General features: G+C 36.5%; 1 protein-coding gene across 1 annotated transcript in view; it reads right to left on the bottom strand.

Moving 5' to 3' along the window:
* The window catches only part of CHD1 (chromodomain helicase DNA binding protein 1), a 110,099-nt gene extending 97,360 nt beyond the window's left edge, over window positions 1–12,739 (bottom strand). Inside the window, exons 1-2 of the mRNA XM_031968198.1 lie at window positions 12,568–12,739; window positions 10,060–10,239 (exon numbers count right to left, since the gene is read on the bottom strand). Coding sequence (XP_031824058.1) covers window positions 10,060–10,112 — 53 coding nt within the window. The 5' untranslated portion in view covers window positions 10,113–10,239; window positions 12,568–12,739. The remainder of the gene's footprint in view (window positions 1–10,059; window positions 10,240–12,567) is intronic.
* Between the last annotated feature and the right edge of the window lie 5,476 nt (window positions 12,740–18,215).

Consider the following 18,215-nt stretch of genomic DNA (forward strand, 5'->3'; position numbering starts at 1 on the left):
TAACTTACTACTATGTCTAACAACAACAAAGGATGCTGACTATTTGTATAGGCTCCAAATAAACTGCTACATACAAAGCTACATTAAAATTCCAAAGCAGGTATTATCTTTTACTACAGTTATGGTTTTTAATAGGCTAAATTCTGTCTTTTCTCTCCATCTCTAACATTAAGAAATGTGTTATCTATAATGTAAAGAGCACTAGATATTGGCGAGTAATATTACTCAAAGCATAACATAATAATCTAAGCAGCACATAAGCACCTGACTCACTGTTTAATTTTGAGTAAAAGAGAACATCAATTCTACAAACATTTATTAAGGTCCAACTATGAATGAGGAATGTGCTAAGTACTTCCACATGAAAAGTACTACTCTAGATTAAATCCACTTACATGATTATAAACTTGACAGCAGAGACATCTTTCAATCTTTTATTTCCCTCAGTGTTTAGAAGACACTATGCTTTGTTCACAATTGGGCCTAATAATGTTTTAAATAGAAATCAATTACTTGGTAATTAATCAAAATCAAAAACTTGGTAAAGCAAAATACTGTATCATATTTATTAGCTAAAAGTAAACGTGTTCTTTTACATTATACAAAAAAGTAAATGACAGCTCTCAGAGTAAAATGCTAAAAATTATTTTAGATCAGATGGAATTCAAATAACAGAATCAGGATCAGAAATTAAGAGAAGAGACTTTAGAAGTCATCATTTTATAGATGTAGGAACTGGGGATTAAAGAGGTAAAGTCACTTGTTAAAGACCAAACAGAGGTAGAGTCAAGAAGGAGGAGTAAGATAGCATTTCTGCCTCATCAAAAACCTAAAAAATGTGCTATACCACATTCTGACTGGTCAAGTCAAGAAAAAGTCACAGAGATATTTTTCCAGCCCAGAGAAGTTTGGGAAAAGAGAGAAGTCTTCAGTTGCTGGGTTGAGATGCCAAGAACACAAAGCAGCAACACAGATAGTGGTAGCAGCCTTTGGGGCAGCAGTGAGAAGCAATCAAATACCCAAGAATGATATAGGCCTGACCAACCACTAGTGCTGAAATCACCAGGGCAGATAGGTAGGTATCTCAGGGAACACCAGAACTGGGAATAGGAACAGGTTGTCAGCTGTAGCCCATTACCCAATTCCATGTCAGAGTTCCTCTGTAGAGAAGGTTATGGCTATACGTTAAGAAATTCCCCAGCTGAGTACAGAGGAAGGAACAAATTCCAAAAACTTAGCTCTGTGGTTCTGAGTCTAAGAAGAGAAGAAGGACTTAAGTTTTAACCTTTAGCCCTGCAGTCTGCAATGGAATAACCAAGGCAAAAAACCAAACCGAACCAAAACATGAAAAAACAATACAACATCAAAAAGGATTTGAGCAATTGCCCGTTGAACTCACAGAACCTCCTAATGGATAAAAAGTAACCGAATTCAGTAGCAGTGTAGGAAATTCAACTACACAGTCAAATATACTGTTGGGTCTGTAGCCCAAGGAAATCATAAAAAAGGGAAAAGAACTCACATGCACAAAAAGATTTGTGGCAGCTCTTTTTGTGGTGTCAAAGAATTGGAAAATAAGTAACTGCCCATCAACTGGTGTCATGTTTGGACTTGGTCACTGTAGGATTTTGGTACCAGCCTCAATCCTGATTACAGGTGAGGAGTGAAGAGGCAAAACTCCAGGATGGTCAAACATGGAGTTCGTTTATTTCAAGTTTTCTTGCTATTGTTGTGTAGATGGTTTCTTGCTACATTAGTATCTCTGCTTCAAGTACAACACAGACTGTCACGCCCTCAGGGGGATAGAGAACCAAATTAGACGTCATTAACAGATTCCCTGACTGGGCTGGAGGATCTCATACCTCACCTAGAGTTCCCCCACTATCTGGTGGCCCTTTAAACTGGGGAATGGCTGAATAAGTTATGGTATATGAAAGTAATGGAATAGTATTGTTCTATAAAAAATGATGAACAAGCTATTTTAGGAAGGTCTGAAAATATTTACATGAACTGATGCTGAGTGAACAAATAGAATCAGGAATATATTGTACAATGAACAACAAGTTTGTGTGATGATCAACTCTGATAAGGCATGTCTTTCTTTTTCTCTTGATACCAACAATCCCACATTTATAATAATCACTAAATAAATGCTTAGCAAGTGTGATCAATTTTGTGTAGGGAGAGCTACAAAGATCGTCAAAACTCAGTTAAGTATCATGGCATTAAAATATTAAGTATTAAGGAAATGAGTATTAATTATTTCTTGGTTTATGTAAAATAGTCCCCAGAAAGCAGACAGAAATATTTGCTGCCATACTAGAATGTCAAAATGACAGACTATAATTCTCTTAATGTTAAACTACAAACTTGAATGAATGAATGAAAAAGCATTTAATAAGCACTTGCTATGTGCGAAATACTAGGGATACAATTGAAAATGCAAGACAGTTCATGCTCTCAAGGAGCTACATTCTAATACAGATTATAATCAAGTTGTAAAAACTATTTATAAACAGATACAATTTTGAGGTAATGTGAAATGACTATAAATAAAACTAACATTTAGTATCAAACCTACATCTTATCTTTGTAACACAACCAATACTGAATCTATGTATGAAGCACTATTAAACTGTGATACAAAAAAAAAAAAAAAAAAAATCACAAGAGACAAGCTGAAACAAGTTGCTGACTTGTAGAGGGTTAGCAAGGTCACCAATTTCCTTTCTGCAATGTAAGAATTACCTCAGAAGGCCAAAATGATTAAAACTAATAAAAATGGAGCTCTCACAAGTTCAAAAAAAGAAAAAAAGGTATGCACCTGATCTGCTAACCAAGCTTTCTAATGAACAGCAAATTATGCAAATACAACAAATTCTTCTAGAATAAAATACATACTAATCATTCAAAAACCAAACAGGTACTGAATTTTCTGCTTCCTCAATCTATTCCTGCAACAAAACATACTACAGGGAGGTTAAAAATGAGAATATCCCTAATCAAGCTTGAAAAGTCTGGTTGCAAGTAATATACTAATAAACACAGCTGGCAACTGTTGTGGTGAAATGGTCCTGTGAAAGAACTGTCTTTAGGAGTCTCTTTTTCAGTTATATACAACTCTGTGTTGAGCTGAAACTGTTGCAGGTGCATCCTGACACACATTTCTCAGACGATATATTTCAATGTAGTAAGCAACCACAGTACTAACAAAGTGACCCATTTCACTACCTACTTTCTCTTTATCATCTTCCCCCCATTAGTCAACAGGTTTGCCCCTCCATGCAAAACCCAAGACAACACTTTCAAGAAAAAAATCTAATTCTATATTGTGTCTACCAAAAATTTCAATTACTGGATTTTAAAAGTATAAATAATATCACAGATGTACATGACATTAAGGGGGCACAAGGAGTTTGATAACAGATACAAAAAATCAAGTCAAATATGTAGGTTTATTTTAAATAATTTTTTCCTTTCAACAAATATTTAAAGATGCTTTAGGATAGAGTTAATTATTCTTTATTACTATTTGACATCTAAGACAACAAACTGCTTCACAAAAATCTCTGAAATGTAACCACCTCAATTTCTTACCTAGATATAATATTAATGGAGGATTTTTAGAAGATATTAATGTTAGAGACATAGAAAAAATGAAAGCACTTCACACAATAAAAGAACTTACTTCTAGAATACATGGTATTAAAAAAAAAAAGCAACTGTCCAACTTTAGGTTAGGGGTGTGCATATTTTTCTATGTGTGAAGAATACATGTATGCATGTGTACACATATGTACCTAAAGTATGGTTCTTAACCTAGTGTCTGGAGTCTAATTTGGATGGAAAAACATTTATTTTCACTAACTTCAAAGTGAAATTTATTTACTTAAATATTATTCTAAGGAGTCCAAATGTTCTACCTGAATGCCAAAGAGGATGACAAAAAAATGTTAAAGAATCCTTGCCCTAAGAGAACTCAAAACAATTTCAGAAACATGTGAACCTAGTCAGTTAGAAAGCTTTTAACTTTTTGTTCCTCTTGCCTCAGACTATTTTCATAACAGTAATACATGTAAATAGGCCAGGGAAAAAAAGCCAAAGATAAAAGAGAACTAATTCTTTTTGCTCTGATTTAAAACTAAACGTGGTTAAAAATGGGGGGAGGGGGAAGAATCTTTTTAATATAATCAATATCATTCAAATTGCAGTTTGCTGACTCTCTCGTATAAAAAGTGCTTATTAAATATGTAGGGGGTCCATTTCCACCTTTTTCATTTAGAAATGTGGTTAAACTCAAATCAAATTCTCTACTAAGGTACAACAATGCCTTCTTTTAAGAAGATGCATTCTATGATCATGTCTTATTATTCTTTGGTAGAAAATTAGGAATCCATTCGATATTTCCACACACCACTTAAGAATGAATAAGAATGGGGCAGCTAGATGACAGAAAGCATAGAGCACTTGCCCTGAAGTCAGGAGAACTTGAATTCAAATCCAGCCTCAGACATTTAACATATTACTATGTGTATGACCCTGGGCAAGCCACTTAACCCTGATTGCTGTGGAGGAAAGAAATGATTAAGATAGAAATTACTATGAGAATGAGGAAAAGGGAAGTAAAGAAAACCATGAAAGTAAAATCTATAACAATGAAAATAACAAGTAAAATAAGTGAAACTGAATGCTGTGATATTATAATGACCAAGGTGGACCCCAAAGGCAGCTTAGCAAACAGAATAGTAATGGATTTGAAATCGGGAAGATCAAAGTTCAAATTCAACCTTAGACACAATTTAAACCTGACTATATCACTATACTGCTTCAGTTTCTTAGTTGCTACTGTGGGGATAATAATAGCACCAACTTACAAGATTACTGGAAGATAAAATGAGATAATATTTGTAAAGCATTTTTGAAACCTTAATTAAAACATCACATGAATGTTGTTATTATTATTGGTATTGTTACTAAGAGAAAGATAAACGCAGACCTTCCCCTGTGCTTACTTTCAGAGGTGGGATACTATAAATATGAAACACTACAAAGCATGTCAGATTCTAGATGTGTTTTTTTTTTTTTTGCTGAAATGCTTTCCCACTCCACCCTCTTTAAAATTTTCAAGGGAGGAAGAAAAGAATACATAAGGAAACTTAGATATAATCAAAACAAAAACATCAATAAAAATTTACTGGAGAAAAAAACAGTGGCCTTGGGCAATGATAGATTAATGAATTAACTAATAGCACACAACCATTATGTGCAAAATTTGGAAGAACTTGAAATGATATCTTCTTATTGGCTTCAAGACAGGTTCTCCACCCACTATACAATCTTACCTCAAAAAACAAAACAAAACTGGAAGAGTAAAATTGCTAGCTGAAATAAAATTTTCAGAGCTTATATATTTATCTATTATATCAAATGTTCATTAAAACGTAAATAACCAAAAATTGGATTGGATGGATACAAGCAGGACGGTAGTTGTAATTAAAAGGACAAGATTATAAGTAGTGTTCAGGTAAAGACACTTCAGAGTCACCTATCTTTCCCTTTCACAAATGCTACCAGACACCTGAACTCTACTACTAGTTGTTTCCATACTTGATATGTTGTACAAGTTGCCCAGCAGATCTAAAGGGACTTTTTTTTGCCTCTCATCTCTATCTCTAAGGATTTTTATTTTGCTTCAATGCTCAGTTCAGATGCTATTTACTCCAAGAAAACTTTTTTGAATATCAGTTGTTAATTTTCTATCCCTACTCAAATTTATCTCCTAAGCTCCTTAAGGGAAGACTTTTATTTATTGTTTTTATATCTCCCCAAATTAGCACAAGACTTGGTATTCAATAAGTGATTCTTGAATAGAACTGCAATCAAACTTAAAAATCATCACTGCTCAATGGATTGGTCTACACTACCATCAATGCAGTATGTTTTCTTATTCTGTGTTATTCCTCTAGATATTTCTCAGAAGATAAATTTAAGGTGTCAGAGGATTCTCCCTGGATTGTTCTACAATTTATGTGTACCAGTGGAGCACTCTCACTGTCCATCTATTAATCCCTCCTCTTAAAAGCCATCCTGCGGTCAAACATAGTGGGCTTGTAACATTCCCCAGCATGGCCTTAACCAGACTAAATGAAATTGGCAAATATTTAACAAAATAAATAAAAATACAATAGAATATAATGTTGATATAAGATTTTTACAAATAGAGGCTTCTATATGATTTTCTAACAACAGGTTTAGTGGCACCTGTTTCTGAGTTTGCTATCACTGCTTTATATCATCTCTGCTGCTTATGCCATCTAGACAATTATGTTACAAATTACTTTCACCATTTATGCATCTCTTGATTACTCTATGTATTCACAACACATTTGATTCTTTGAAGAATATGGTGTTCTAAGGTATACAACTACTGCCAGAACATTTCTATTAAAAATAACAGCTAAAAACCAAAATTTAGATTTCTCTGAAATAGATAATTAATAATAATAAAATGTTAAGGATTAAGATTTGATTTTCAAAATAATATTTACTTCAAGAAAAAAAAATCTTCAAAAAGGCAAAGGAGAAGAAATGTAAAAGACAAACTGGCTTTTTGTTTTAAAGCTTGAAAAAAATTCATTATGTTCTTAGGAAGCAACCCCTCAACAAACAAAAATTTTAACTCAATTGTGAGAATTTTTCATAACAAGGTTTCTAAATTTGCTTTAAAATATTTCAGAATTTTTTATATTTATAAATAATCAGATGTTACAGCATACTTAGATTAGATTACAAAATATTAGCAGTTAGAATTAATTTCCATTTTTGCAATAATATGACCTCAAAGTACCATAAACATAAAATCCTAAACAAAAACATGCAATTTAGAGATCATTTCATCCAAACCACAAATTTTTTAGATTAGGAAACTAAGGCCCAGAAATGTTAAGTAGTTTATTCAAACTAGAATATAACAGAACTGGAACTAGAATCCAGTTGTCCCAACTCCTACTTTATTGTCCTTAGCACAACAACATGTTTTCTCACATATATGAGGGAGGGAAGAGGGATTTTTGTTTTTTTGTCATTTGCTGAATGACACACAGAAGAGATATATATTATTTCCCCCCCCTACCCTATATACTCTTTTAGATATTTATTTTTATGACTGCCCACTATTTCCCTGATCCTTGCTTTTCCTGTTTCTCCACCACCACAAGTACACATTGGGTAAAGATATTATTTTTTCTACCCTCTAGCAGACAAGTGATTTTCATTTGTTACAACCAATTTTTAAAACTCATGACACAATCAACTGCAATATAATTTTAACCAATCTAAAAATCTGAAGGAGTTATGACTAACTAAAGTTCCTTCTATTTTTTTTTTTTTCTAATTTCATCAATGAATATACTAGAAGTTTAGTGGTGAGGTAATGTAGATATATTGTCTGAGGATCATCCTATTTAAGTTGAGAGAAGCTTGGCATCAGCAGTAGCCTAATGATAAATTCTGGGGCCTTAGCAACTCAGTTCTTCAGTCCATTTTCTGAGTTACAAAGAGAGCTTAATTCTGTGTCAGTGAAATGGGCTCCACACCAATTAAATTACAGGTCCTTGAAGTATACAAAGTAAAATGTAAAATCAGAGAGGAACATGGAAGATTTTTATAACTATTATCTTTTACCATGGTCATAGGAAATTGGTAAAACATATTTTACTTGTGCTCTGACAAGATAGGAATAACAGCAATTTTTAGCGCTGATAGTAAAACAAACAAACAAAAAACCCACTCTGCATGCTAACATCCTTGTGCAAAGGATTTAAAGATTTTGTATGTGTGTGTGTGTGTGTGTGTATGCATGTATGTAACTATGGTATGGTAGATAATAATTTCTTTTTTTAAAAAAGAATTATGCTTGCATAAAAACCTATATGTCTTATTTGGTGAGATAGGTATCAACTGATCATCTTCAGTTTAAATACACACATGAAAAAAACTCATAACCAGTACACTCACTTATTTGTCAAAGAAAAACCTTAGGCTTTTAAAAAAAATGGGAAGGTCATAACACTTCCACAATAAAAGTTTGAATCACAAGGTATCAGAAGAAAACATAGATATTGCATATTTTTTTCTTTTATTCGTTACACTATTTGTAATAAAAATGTTATCAGATTCAAAAAGAGGCTATCACTAGGCATTTTCATCAATGGTCTGACAAAATGAGAGCAGATTTACTCTTTATAATAAACATTTAAACATTAAAAACAAAGACAAAAAATCCGGTGCTAATACAAGATGAAATAATACAAAAATGAAATTATAAGAATATAAGGATGAAATAAGACAGGTAAGATATATTTAGATATATAGAGAAATAACAGTGATACAGGCATAAAGTGTGCACGTAAGGATGAAAAAAGGCATGAATTTTGATAAAAAGTTCACTTTCAACTGGAGAAATAAAGATTTAAGAAAGTTTCATCTCAGTTGGGCTTTAAATAATGATTTAAATTTAAAGAGATTTTAACAGGATTGCTATAGTGAATTCAAGCATTAAGAACAGCTGGGACAAAAGGTAAAAAAGCACTGAAAGCAGAGTAGGCAGAAAGAGAAATAGAAACAATTAATGATCCAGTTTGGCTCAAATGATATAAAGATAAAGAGTAGGTGTAAACTAGTATATATGAGACAAAACAAGATTGAAAATGTAGTAGGAAATTATGGAAATGTCTTTGTGTACACACTTTGTGTGTGTGTGTGTTGCAGGGCAATAATTTAACATAGTCAAGTAAATTTCTAAAGGTAGTAAGAGCTAAATAATGGAAGGATCTAAGTGTCAAAGGTTGTTTTTTTAGGTTTTTGTTTTGTTTTGCTTTTGGTGTTAAGCTAATGATTTCATAAGAATAGAGAACTTCAGAACAGAAGATTTCCTTTAGGAATGTGGAATGCAGAATATCAACTGTTCAGAAACTGAAAGTCTTAAGAGCATGCATGGCCTGGGGCACTTAGAGGTAAAGTGACTAGCCCAGGGTAACAAAACACAAAAACTAGGCTTTCCAAAAACTGGTTCCCTCCATAAGAGCCCAAGCTTTCACCTAAGTAGCAAAGTATGAAATATAAATTTTATTTGGTAGGCAATGAGGATCCACAGAGTTAAGGAAATGAACAGACACAATAAAGGGTAACCAAAAAGGATTCAAGTAATTCATTAGCATTAAAGAGGTTCTATGTGATTAGAAATGAAAGATGGATTAAAGAGACAAAATGTAGGCAGGAAAAGTTAGGAGAACTATAAAATAATCTAGGTAAACTGATGATGAAAACTTGAAACAAGGTGGTTTCAGAAGATAAAAGCTATTTCACTGTCACAAGTGGCAGAATTTGGTAAATAGATGCATTTGGGGGAAGTAGGAATTAAGAAAGGATCAAATATGAGTCTGAAGTTTCAAGCCTAAGTGAAAGATGGTGGAATTATCTACAGAAAAGTTATGAGGCCAGGTTTATAGGTGGGGAATAGGAGAAAGGGGGGGAAGAAGAATTAATGACTTAAGTTAAGATATTGGAATTTCAGGTGCCAGTGAAAATGTCCAGCAGGTACATGGAAACATGTAACTGAAGTTCTAGGAAAGTGCTAGGGATGAATATAGATTTGGAAGTTAACTACATTGAGATGATTAATGAAAGCATAGGAAGGGATGAAATTACCAAAGGAATCTACAACTGAGTCAAAACTATCACAAAACTAACTTTCTCTTTACTACATTAGCAAATTTTGAATCATAAAAGTAAATGATGTGAAATCTTTATAGAATTTTATTCTTTGATCCTGCATGTAACAGAATGGGACAAAACTCAAAATATATATAATTCTTCTGCAGCTACTCAAATATAGGAAAGTGACAAAATTACTTAAATAGCTCAAAGAAACCAAAAGTCCGAAAGCTTCTCCTATAAGGAAGCAATTAAATTGTTGTTTTCATCCTTTGCAAAGAAATTTGGCGAAACACAATATTTTCTATACCCTTCTCATAAAAAAAAATATTTTTAAATGCTTACCTTGATTCTCCACTACTGTTTCTAACACTTTCTTCATCGCTGTGTCCATTCATTGTAAATATTCAGAAGTTTAAAATAAAATATAAATCCTCCCGGTTTACAAGCTAGACTGTTTACTTCAGACGGCTCTTTGCTTCTTTCCAAATGGTCACAAGTTATTTCAGATCCTTTTCAAATTACCTAGAACAATCAATCATATTTTTTTTTAATTAAGACTTAAAATTCCTATAGAAATCACACAAAGTAGGCACATAAAATCTGTCTTGGATTTGCCTAGATATATGATAATGAGGTCGTTTTAAAAAGATATTAGAAAGTGCTTTAAAAAGGGGTGAAATGTTTCATATTGTACAGTAGTTCATCAGTATACTGATATTCACTGACAAAATGCAATACTGATATATAATATCGCTGTCAGAAATGCTGAAAAAATATGTGGATTGATGAATTTTTAGTGACAATCTGAATTCAATTCACAAAAATTAGTCCAATTGTGAAGATTAATAAAGTATAAAAATGTTTTACATAATAAAACATTTCATGACTAAAATGAAATCCAAAAGCCTGGCTGTAAAGTGAAGAGAGAGTAGGCCTTAAAGCATGAAGATATGGGTTCAAGATGATGATTAGGAGGGACCAGTCCCTTAATCTCTTCCCTAGGCAACTTTCTCAGAATAACCAATTTATAGTGGGTGGAGAAAACTACTTCCAAACTTTATAAATTCAGTTCACCTATGAAATCTCAGGTCCAGATCAAAAAACATAAAAATAAAGGCAACTATTTCCAAATACTAAAAGAAACAAATTTCCAAAACAGAAAAGTAGAATTGTAGTGTTTACTGAAAAGGGGGCTGGGTAGGAATCAATTCAATATAAAGTTATTAATTATGGAGGGAATATACTTTAAATTCTTATTTTGTCCAATTTAGAAAGATGCTGATTCCAAGACACTAATTTTGAATCTCCAGTATGAGGGTTAAAACACCACAGTAGCTCCACCTCCTCTTAGACAAGATCCCAGCACAAAACATAAGAGTCACCTACAAGCCATCAATGAATAAACAAAGGAGATCTCTAGCAGGGAACCGAAAGGAAGCAGCAGAGGCGGAGACAGCAGATCCTTCCTCAGCCAAAAAGTAACAAGACAGCCTGCTGAGAGTAGAACTGTTGTAAGCTCAGCACAGAGACAATCCATTTCAAAGATTATTTCTTTTCACAAAAACGGAATGAAAAATCTTAGCTAATGGAAACCGAATCCTACAGAAAGATAGGGACTAACTCTATAAGGTCCTGGATCCTTCTATGCAAGGGCTGTTCGTTCTTTATGGATCATTAGTCACCAGCATTTCTTCCTGATGTGAAAAAGGGTATCCCAAAAGTCTTAATGAAGTTTAAAAGCTGGAAATTTAACTAAGACTTTTGGGTCAACCTGTATTAATTCTACTTCTACCCTAAATATTATATGCTAAATCCTCTTCTAAACTCTCTCCACATATCTTCATAACTTTTCTTCGTTCGTCCCTTCTACTCAGCACAGCTCTCTACTATGCCATATCCTTCAACCTCATTACTTCTCTCACATCCTCTCCCTTTACTCAGAATAAGTCCTATACTTAAGGAGTCCTTCTGTCAAGGACCTCCCCTTACAGAAGCTCCTACGACCCATCACCGTCTTCTGCTTTTCACTAGCTTCATCCAAGATTCTCCCTTAGGATCTTCCACAACTGCTTTATTCTTGAATTTTACACAACGGGTTCCTGGACCCCCACCCCTCCTACTCACCTACAGCTCCTCTCATCCAGTGTTCCATCAACCCTCCTCATCTTTTAGAGGAGTTTTCCTCCCTCCTCCCCCAGCCTAATAATACTGTGGAACTGTTGCCCTGCACCTCCCTAGATCCGCTCGCTCCTTTCCCGCCTCAAACTTCCCCGAGGTGCCCCTTTTTCCGGCATCACTTCCAGCCCCGTCCTTAAGAGCCTACTCCCGCACTTGGGGCCCCGCCCGCCGCACACCCCCCCCCCCCTCCGCAGCTCCCCACGTGCTGGATGCTGCGGGGCTGGCAGCTAGAAAGTGCTGGCTCCTCTCTCCACTTTCCTCCTCGCTCTTTCAGAGGTACCGCACCGGGGAGGCCTAAACGATGGCGACTCCGCAAGAGAGGGGGAAACATTCCCCGCTCTCCCTCCCAGGCGACCCCCTCTCCGCACACACACACACACACGCACACGCGCGCACACACATACACACTTCCCTATCCCACGCGCCGCCTCCCGATAACCCCCTTTCCAGCCCCGGCTCGATCTCTTCCGCTGGGCCGCACAGCCCCGGGCCTCTGCTGGCCGACCAGCCCGCGTTCCCTCCCCCATCCCGTCCGCCCAAGGGCCGCTGGGCCGCTGCACTCGGCCATCACGAAGAAGCCGCCTCCGGCCGGGCAGGGCCTCCGTCCCCCCCTCCCCCAGTCGCGGTCCCCGCCGCCCCCAAGCTCCGCCGCGACTGGTTCCCCTTCTTTACCTGTGGAAAGGGTGTCCCCGGCCGGCGGAGGGACTCTGCTGATCTCCTCCCGGAGCCCGGGCCGCGCTGCGGCCGCTGTGGAGAGACTCAGGTCCCGGTCGTCCGGGTAGTGTCTGTGTGTATGTGCGCGCGCGTGCGCGCGTGTCTGTGTGTGTGAGCGTATGTGTGTGAGCGTGAGTATGTGTGTGTATGTGTGTGCGCGCGTGTGTACGGAAAGGGAGGGAAAAGGGGGAGGAGGGCGAGGAGGGGAGGGAAAACGCTGGCCCGTGGCACGAACTGGCGATTCTCAGTTGTGGCTACAACAATCAATTCATTATTGAAACACAAACAGAGAGAGAGGAGAGGAGAGAGAAGTAACGAGCCGTCCGCGAGCGCGCGCGCTCCCGCTCCCGCCGCTTATCGCCTCCCGGCAGCCGCCATGACGCCAAGAGAAACCACCTCCTCCTCCTCCTCTCACTCCTCCTCCACCTCCTCCTCTTGCTCCTCCTGTTGCTCCTCCTCCGGCTCCGCCTCGGTCACCGCGTCGCCTCCTCCCGCGCGACGTCGAGTCCTATCCGCCCCCTCCCCTCTCCGGGTAGTGAGCGGACTCGCGCACGTCGGGACCCCGGAGTATGCGCGCGGTGGGGAGGGGGGCGGGGTCGGTGGCGATTCTCCGTGCGCCTAGATTGGGGCCGCTGAGACTAGCGACCTCTTCTGCCCCCGCCGCTTCCGCGGCCTCGGTCTCGGTCTCGACGGGGATTCTAAGAGACGGAAGCTCGTGCGGCGCCTGTGACCTGGACGCGGAAGCTGCGCGGCCACGTCTGTGCGGCCGCCGTCCGCTGAAGGGCCTGAGGGGAGCTCCGAGGAGCTGCGCCGGCGCCTCGGGCTCGTGCTTCCTACGCTCTCCGAGAAGTCGCGAGCGCCGGTAGTCTGAGGGGCCGGGTTGGCTGCCTAGTATTGGTGGCCCGGAAACCTCGATGTTGGGCAACTCGCCGCCCTTCCCCCCATCCCCAACTTGGGCAACAGCCTGTTTAGAAGACCTGGTTTGGGGTTTGCACTTGTTTCATGTGGGCCTGGTTTGGGGATCGGGGTGGGGGGATGTGGGGACCGAGGTGGGGCGTCTTGTTTCTTTGCTGGGGGTGGAGCCTGGCTCTTCCTGGGGGTTCCCTTTTCGCGCTGCGTAGTTACAGCATAGCCATTGTAACTTAAAGGGACTTTGTAACCGCTGCTCTAAGTGTCAGAGCTTGAGTTTTATTTCTTTCCTTTGATTGCAACATCGGTCCTCGGTTACACCTTTTCTCCCCAAGTAAAACAGTAACTTAACTGCCTTTGCTTTTAACAACTAGCTCCCTACTGCTTTTCAGAAGTTTAGTTTTTGGTTTGAATGTGTTTATTGTTGAAAGGCGTTTTGTTGGGCTGGGGCGGGTGGTGGGTGGTGGTGGTGGTGCTTTCCTTTGTATCCCTTACCCTTAATCACATCAATCAATAAGCAAAATAATGAAAAAGCACCTGATAGGCACTTATAAATTCACATTGACTTTCCCAAAGTCATTAGTTAAGATTTAAAATTGTCAACCTCCTTTCATTAGTCTTGAACCGCACCAATTTTACTGCTTTATAAACATTTGGTAAAGGTGGGATGAGGTAAACTATTAGATAATCTTCCCCCCCCAATAGGTTAGCAACTGTCTAATTTTACATTATGTGCCCCTTTACTTGATTCTTTTCCCAAGACCTACATATTTCAAATACTTTGTTATCATGTTAGCTGAATTGTGTTTTCCTTCTACAAGTTAAAAGATTTCTGGAAAAAGTTTCATTTTCAACTAGCAGATTAAAGTAATTTCATAATACATGGTGTAAGTGAATTTCATCAAGGTATTTGTCATAGTTTCTCATGACTCATTGTATTTAAATAAATTCATATTTATTTGGTTGTTTGACCAGATCCAAATAATGATTATTAATGTTTCCAAAGTCTTCTCAACCCTTGATAATTTTCTTTACATTTAAGACTCAGTAAACATTTTTAAAATAACAAAATCCTCTTCCAGAGAGTTCACATCCTAATAAGCGAGTTAGCAGATAAATAACTGCACATAAAAAGATTATATGAAAAGTACATCTTAGAAGGCATTCTGAGCAGGAGTGATTGGGAAATACCCCCTCTCAAAAATTGAAGTTTGAGATGCATATTGAAAGGAAGTAAGCCAGGTTATGAGGGAGAGCTTACCAGTAATAGTGGACCACTCATGCAAAGCCAGAAAAGGTGTCTGCTAGGAAATCAGTGAATGCAAACATTTATTAAGAACTTACTGTTTGCAGACATTTCCAGGTACTGGGGCTACAGAAAATGGAAAGAGGAAGTCTCTTTTCAAGGAATTTACCATCTAAAGGGCAAAATAACATGCAAGCAACTATGTACAAACAAGTTGGCCAGTATAGCTTGATTCATACAGTACATGGAGGGGAATAAAGTATAACCACATTAGGAAGATAAGAAGCAATCAGGTTGCCAAGGGCTTTAAATATCTGGAATATATCTTATCTCTGTCTTTTAGAATCCCTAACTGCTTTCCTAGCTCCCACTGATATCTCCCCTTTCCTCCCTTCCCCACTATTTAACTTGACTCATACATGTTTTAGTTTTAGGAAACAAGCTTCTTAAGGGAAAAAGAAATTTATGTAGATTATAGGAATTTACACAGGATTTATTTTGCCTTTGTTTTCCCAGCACCTAGCATATTTTTTAAAAATTTGTAGGTGTTTAATAAATGTTTAATTGAATGGGTGTCTCTAGTGAAGTGCCTCTAGGATCTGTCTTTTGCCTGTTAAGTGTGATATTTTTTATCAGTGATTTGGATAAAGGCAAAGATGATATGCTGTTGCTGACAACATAAAACTAGGAGGGATAGTTAATCATTTGGGTGATAGAACTGAGATCCCAAAAAGTCTTGACAAATTTCTATGAGAGATCCAATCTATTAAACAAAATTTAATATTAAAAAAAAATTAAGTCCTCTGTTTTGATCCAGAAAGTCAGTTGACTCAATCTGAGAAGGGAGATGGGTAAGAATTCATGTGAAAAAGATGTGAGGTTTTTTGAATAACTTAAATTATATCTACATTATCCAAGTAATGTAACATAAAATGTTTGCTATCTAATGTGTTTTTATAAATACAGTTTAATGAATAAAAAGTAATTAATATACTGTATTCTTGCCTTTGTTAGGCCATATCTGGACTACAATGTCCAGTTCTCAGTGCCACATTTTCTGAAGGACTTTTGTAAGCTGGTAGGTATCTAGAATGGCTGAAAGGGGCTTGAAACCATTCCTTACAAGAACAGCTGAATATCATGAAAATGTTTAGCCTAGAAAAAAGAAGAATTAAGGGGAACATGATCACTGTCTTCAATTATTTAAGAGTTTCTTTGTGGGAATGATTAGATATGTTCTCCTAAGCCCCAGAGAGTAGATGTAGCAGAAAATTTAATATTAGAAGTTATCAGAAGGCAATTTTGGCTTAATTTTAGGGAGGAAAAAATTTCCAGCAATTTAGAGTAAGGTAGTGGAAGAGGAAAAGAAACATTGGATGGAAAGACACAAGAATTCAAAATCTCCCTGCTAGCCACTTGCTGTGTGACCTTGCACTCGCCATTTTCTCCCTTAGCCCCACCTATGAAAAGGGAGTATATCTAGTCATTTTAAAAGAGAAGTTGTAAAGATTAGTGAGATCATAAGTTTTAGGTTATGTTCCTTCAGGTGACTAGTTAATTAAAAAAAAAAAAAATTGCAACAACAATGCACTATGGTTTCACCAAGCAAGAAATGCAAGGACACTTTTTTCTTGACTGAGCTCTAATTTACATTGCTGGAAATTTAAATAATATAGGACAACAGCTATCACAACAAAAATACTTTAGTAAAGATACTTAAATTGCAAAAACAATTAACACATTAATGTTGCCCATAAATGTAACTGTATGATGCCAAATTCAGATTATAAATGACTGAAAATGAGCATTTGATAGCCTTTAGATACATTTGTTAAAGAAAAATTAAGCTTTTTGCATTGTTTAGGATGTGATTATTCAGCCAATTGTAAGTTGAGTTAAATAGATTCCCTGTTGTATTTTGTAAAGATAAGATCTTTCCCAAGTTATGACTTGTCCAATAAACTCCCCATTTAAGATCATGGTTGCCATCTTAGTACTTTAATTGCTAAGACTTGCAAAAAAGCATTCAGTTTGTCAACTAGCATTTTACTATGTGCATTTACTGTGACCCAAGGCACTATAAGAAATGCTAGGGATTCTAGAAAAACTAAAGCTGTCCTTTATCTTAGGAATATACATTCTAAATAGGGAATATCAAATGTAAATAACTAAGTACACACAAGATGTATGGGAAGCTCTGTCTACAAATTCAAGGTAAGTAGAAAATTGGAAAATAATGCTTTAATCTTTAACAGCCAAAACAATTCGAAAGTCTTTTCATCCTTAATTATTTAGACAATTATTTTAATTCTGTACTTCACTTTCCCTAAGTAACACAGCTTAAAATTAAGCATACTCAAGCCAATGGATGAAATCTAGTGCGATTGGTTTCCTTATATTTGAATCCACATAAATTTGTCAGTTTTATTTTTGGGGAATGTTATCCTTTCTTAAGATAAACCTGATAACAAATTATTTGATGAAGATAGGTAACATTTTTCCTTGAAAATTTGATGCGAATGAATATTTTTATATTTATGGAAAAATACTGATTTCCAAAAGAATATCTATCCACAGGAAATGACATTGAGAAATAAATACTTGAGTCCCCTGTTAACCATCCTCAGGGTTCATTCCAAGGAACATTGAAATGGATGAACCTATGTTTTGTACTGCCCTTAATTGAGGTAACATCCAAAAGAAGTTCACATTGCATCAAATTCAGTCCTATATAAACTTCCAATAATAAACACAATAAACATTAGGTTAGAAGAACATAACTTAATGCCTTTCTGGATCAAATTAACTTTACTATTAGAAATCTCAAAAAACATTTAAGTGAAACATAAAATTATATCAAAATTAAATAGAAAAAAAATCCTAACAAACACTTTTATAGATTTTTAATATTTGTGGAAGGGGCTTATTTATAGCTATAGTACATAATTTTATCGTTAGCTAGGAGGTGCTAAAACATTAACTTTATAAATCTACTATGCCAATTTAAAATTTTATTAATAAGTCATTCTGAGATAAAGGTATTAGTGCTTTGATGAGTCCCTGATGGCTGGAATACAGATTGAAGTTCTCCTTCTATACCTTATAATGTCATTTATCATCCATTTCCCCTGTAAATATTCTATAGTAATGTACTCAACAACAACTCAACTGTAAAACTAGTTTGTGGATTATCTGTTGCCTTTCATTCTTATTTTGTAGCCAGGTCATCCTCCTTTTCATAATGTCTTCCAATAATGTCTTTGAAGTGGGAAAAGATCTGTTGTCTTCTTTATAAATGTAAAGAAAAGTGTAACAATTACCAATCAAATAGTTTGAGCCTTTTAAACTTGGCAACTAGCTAATCACTTTGCTTTTGAATGACTTAACTTCCTCTTAACTTCATAAAAGAGTGGAAAGATGTGTAGAGCTAATACAGTTCTTAAGTTCTTTA

The sequence above is a fragment of the Sarcophilus harrisii genome, chromosome 1 (assembly GCF_902635505.1).
Source record: "Sarcophilus harrisii chromosome 1, mSarHar1.11, whole genome shotgun sequence".
NCBI lineage: Eukaryota > Metazoa > Chordata > Mammalia > Dasyuromorphia > Dasyuridae > Sarcophilus > Sarcophilus harrisii.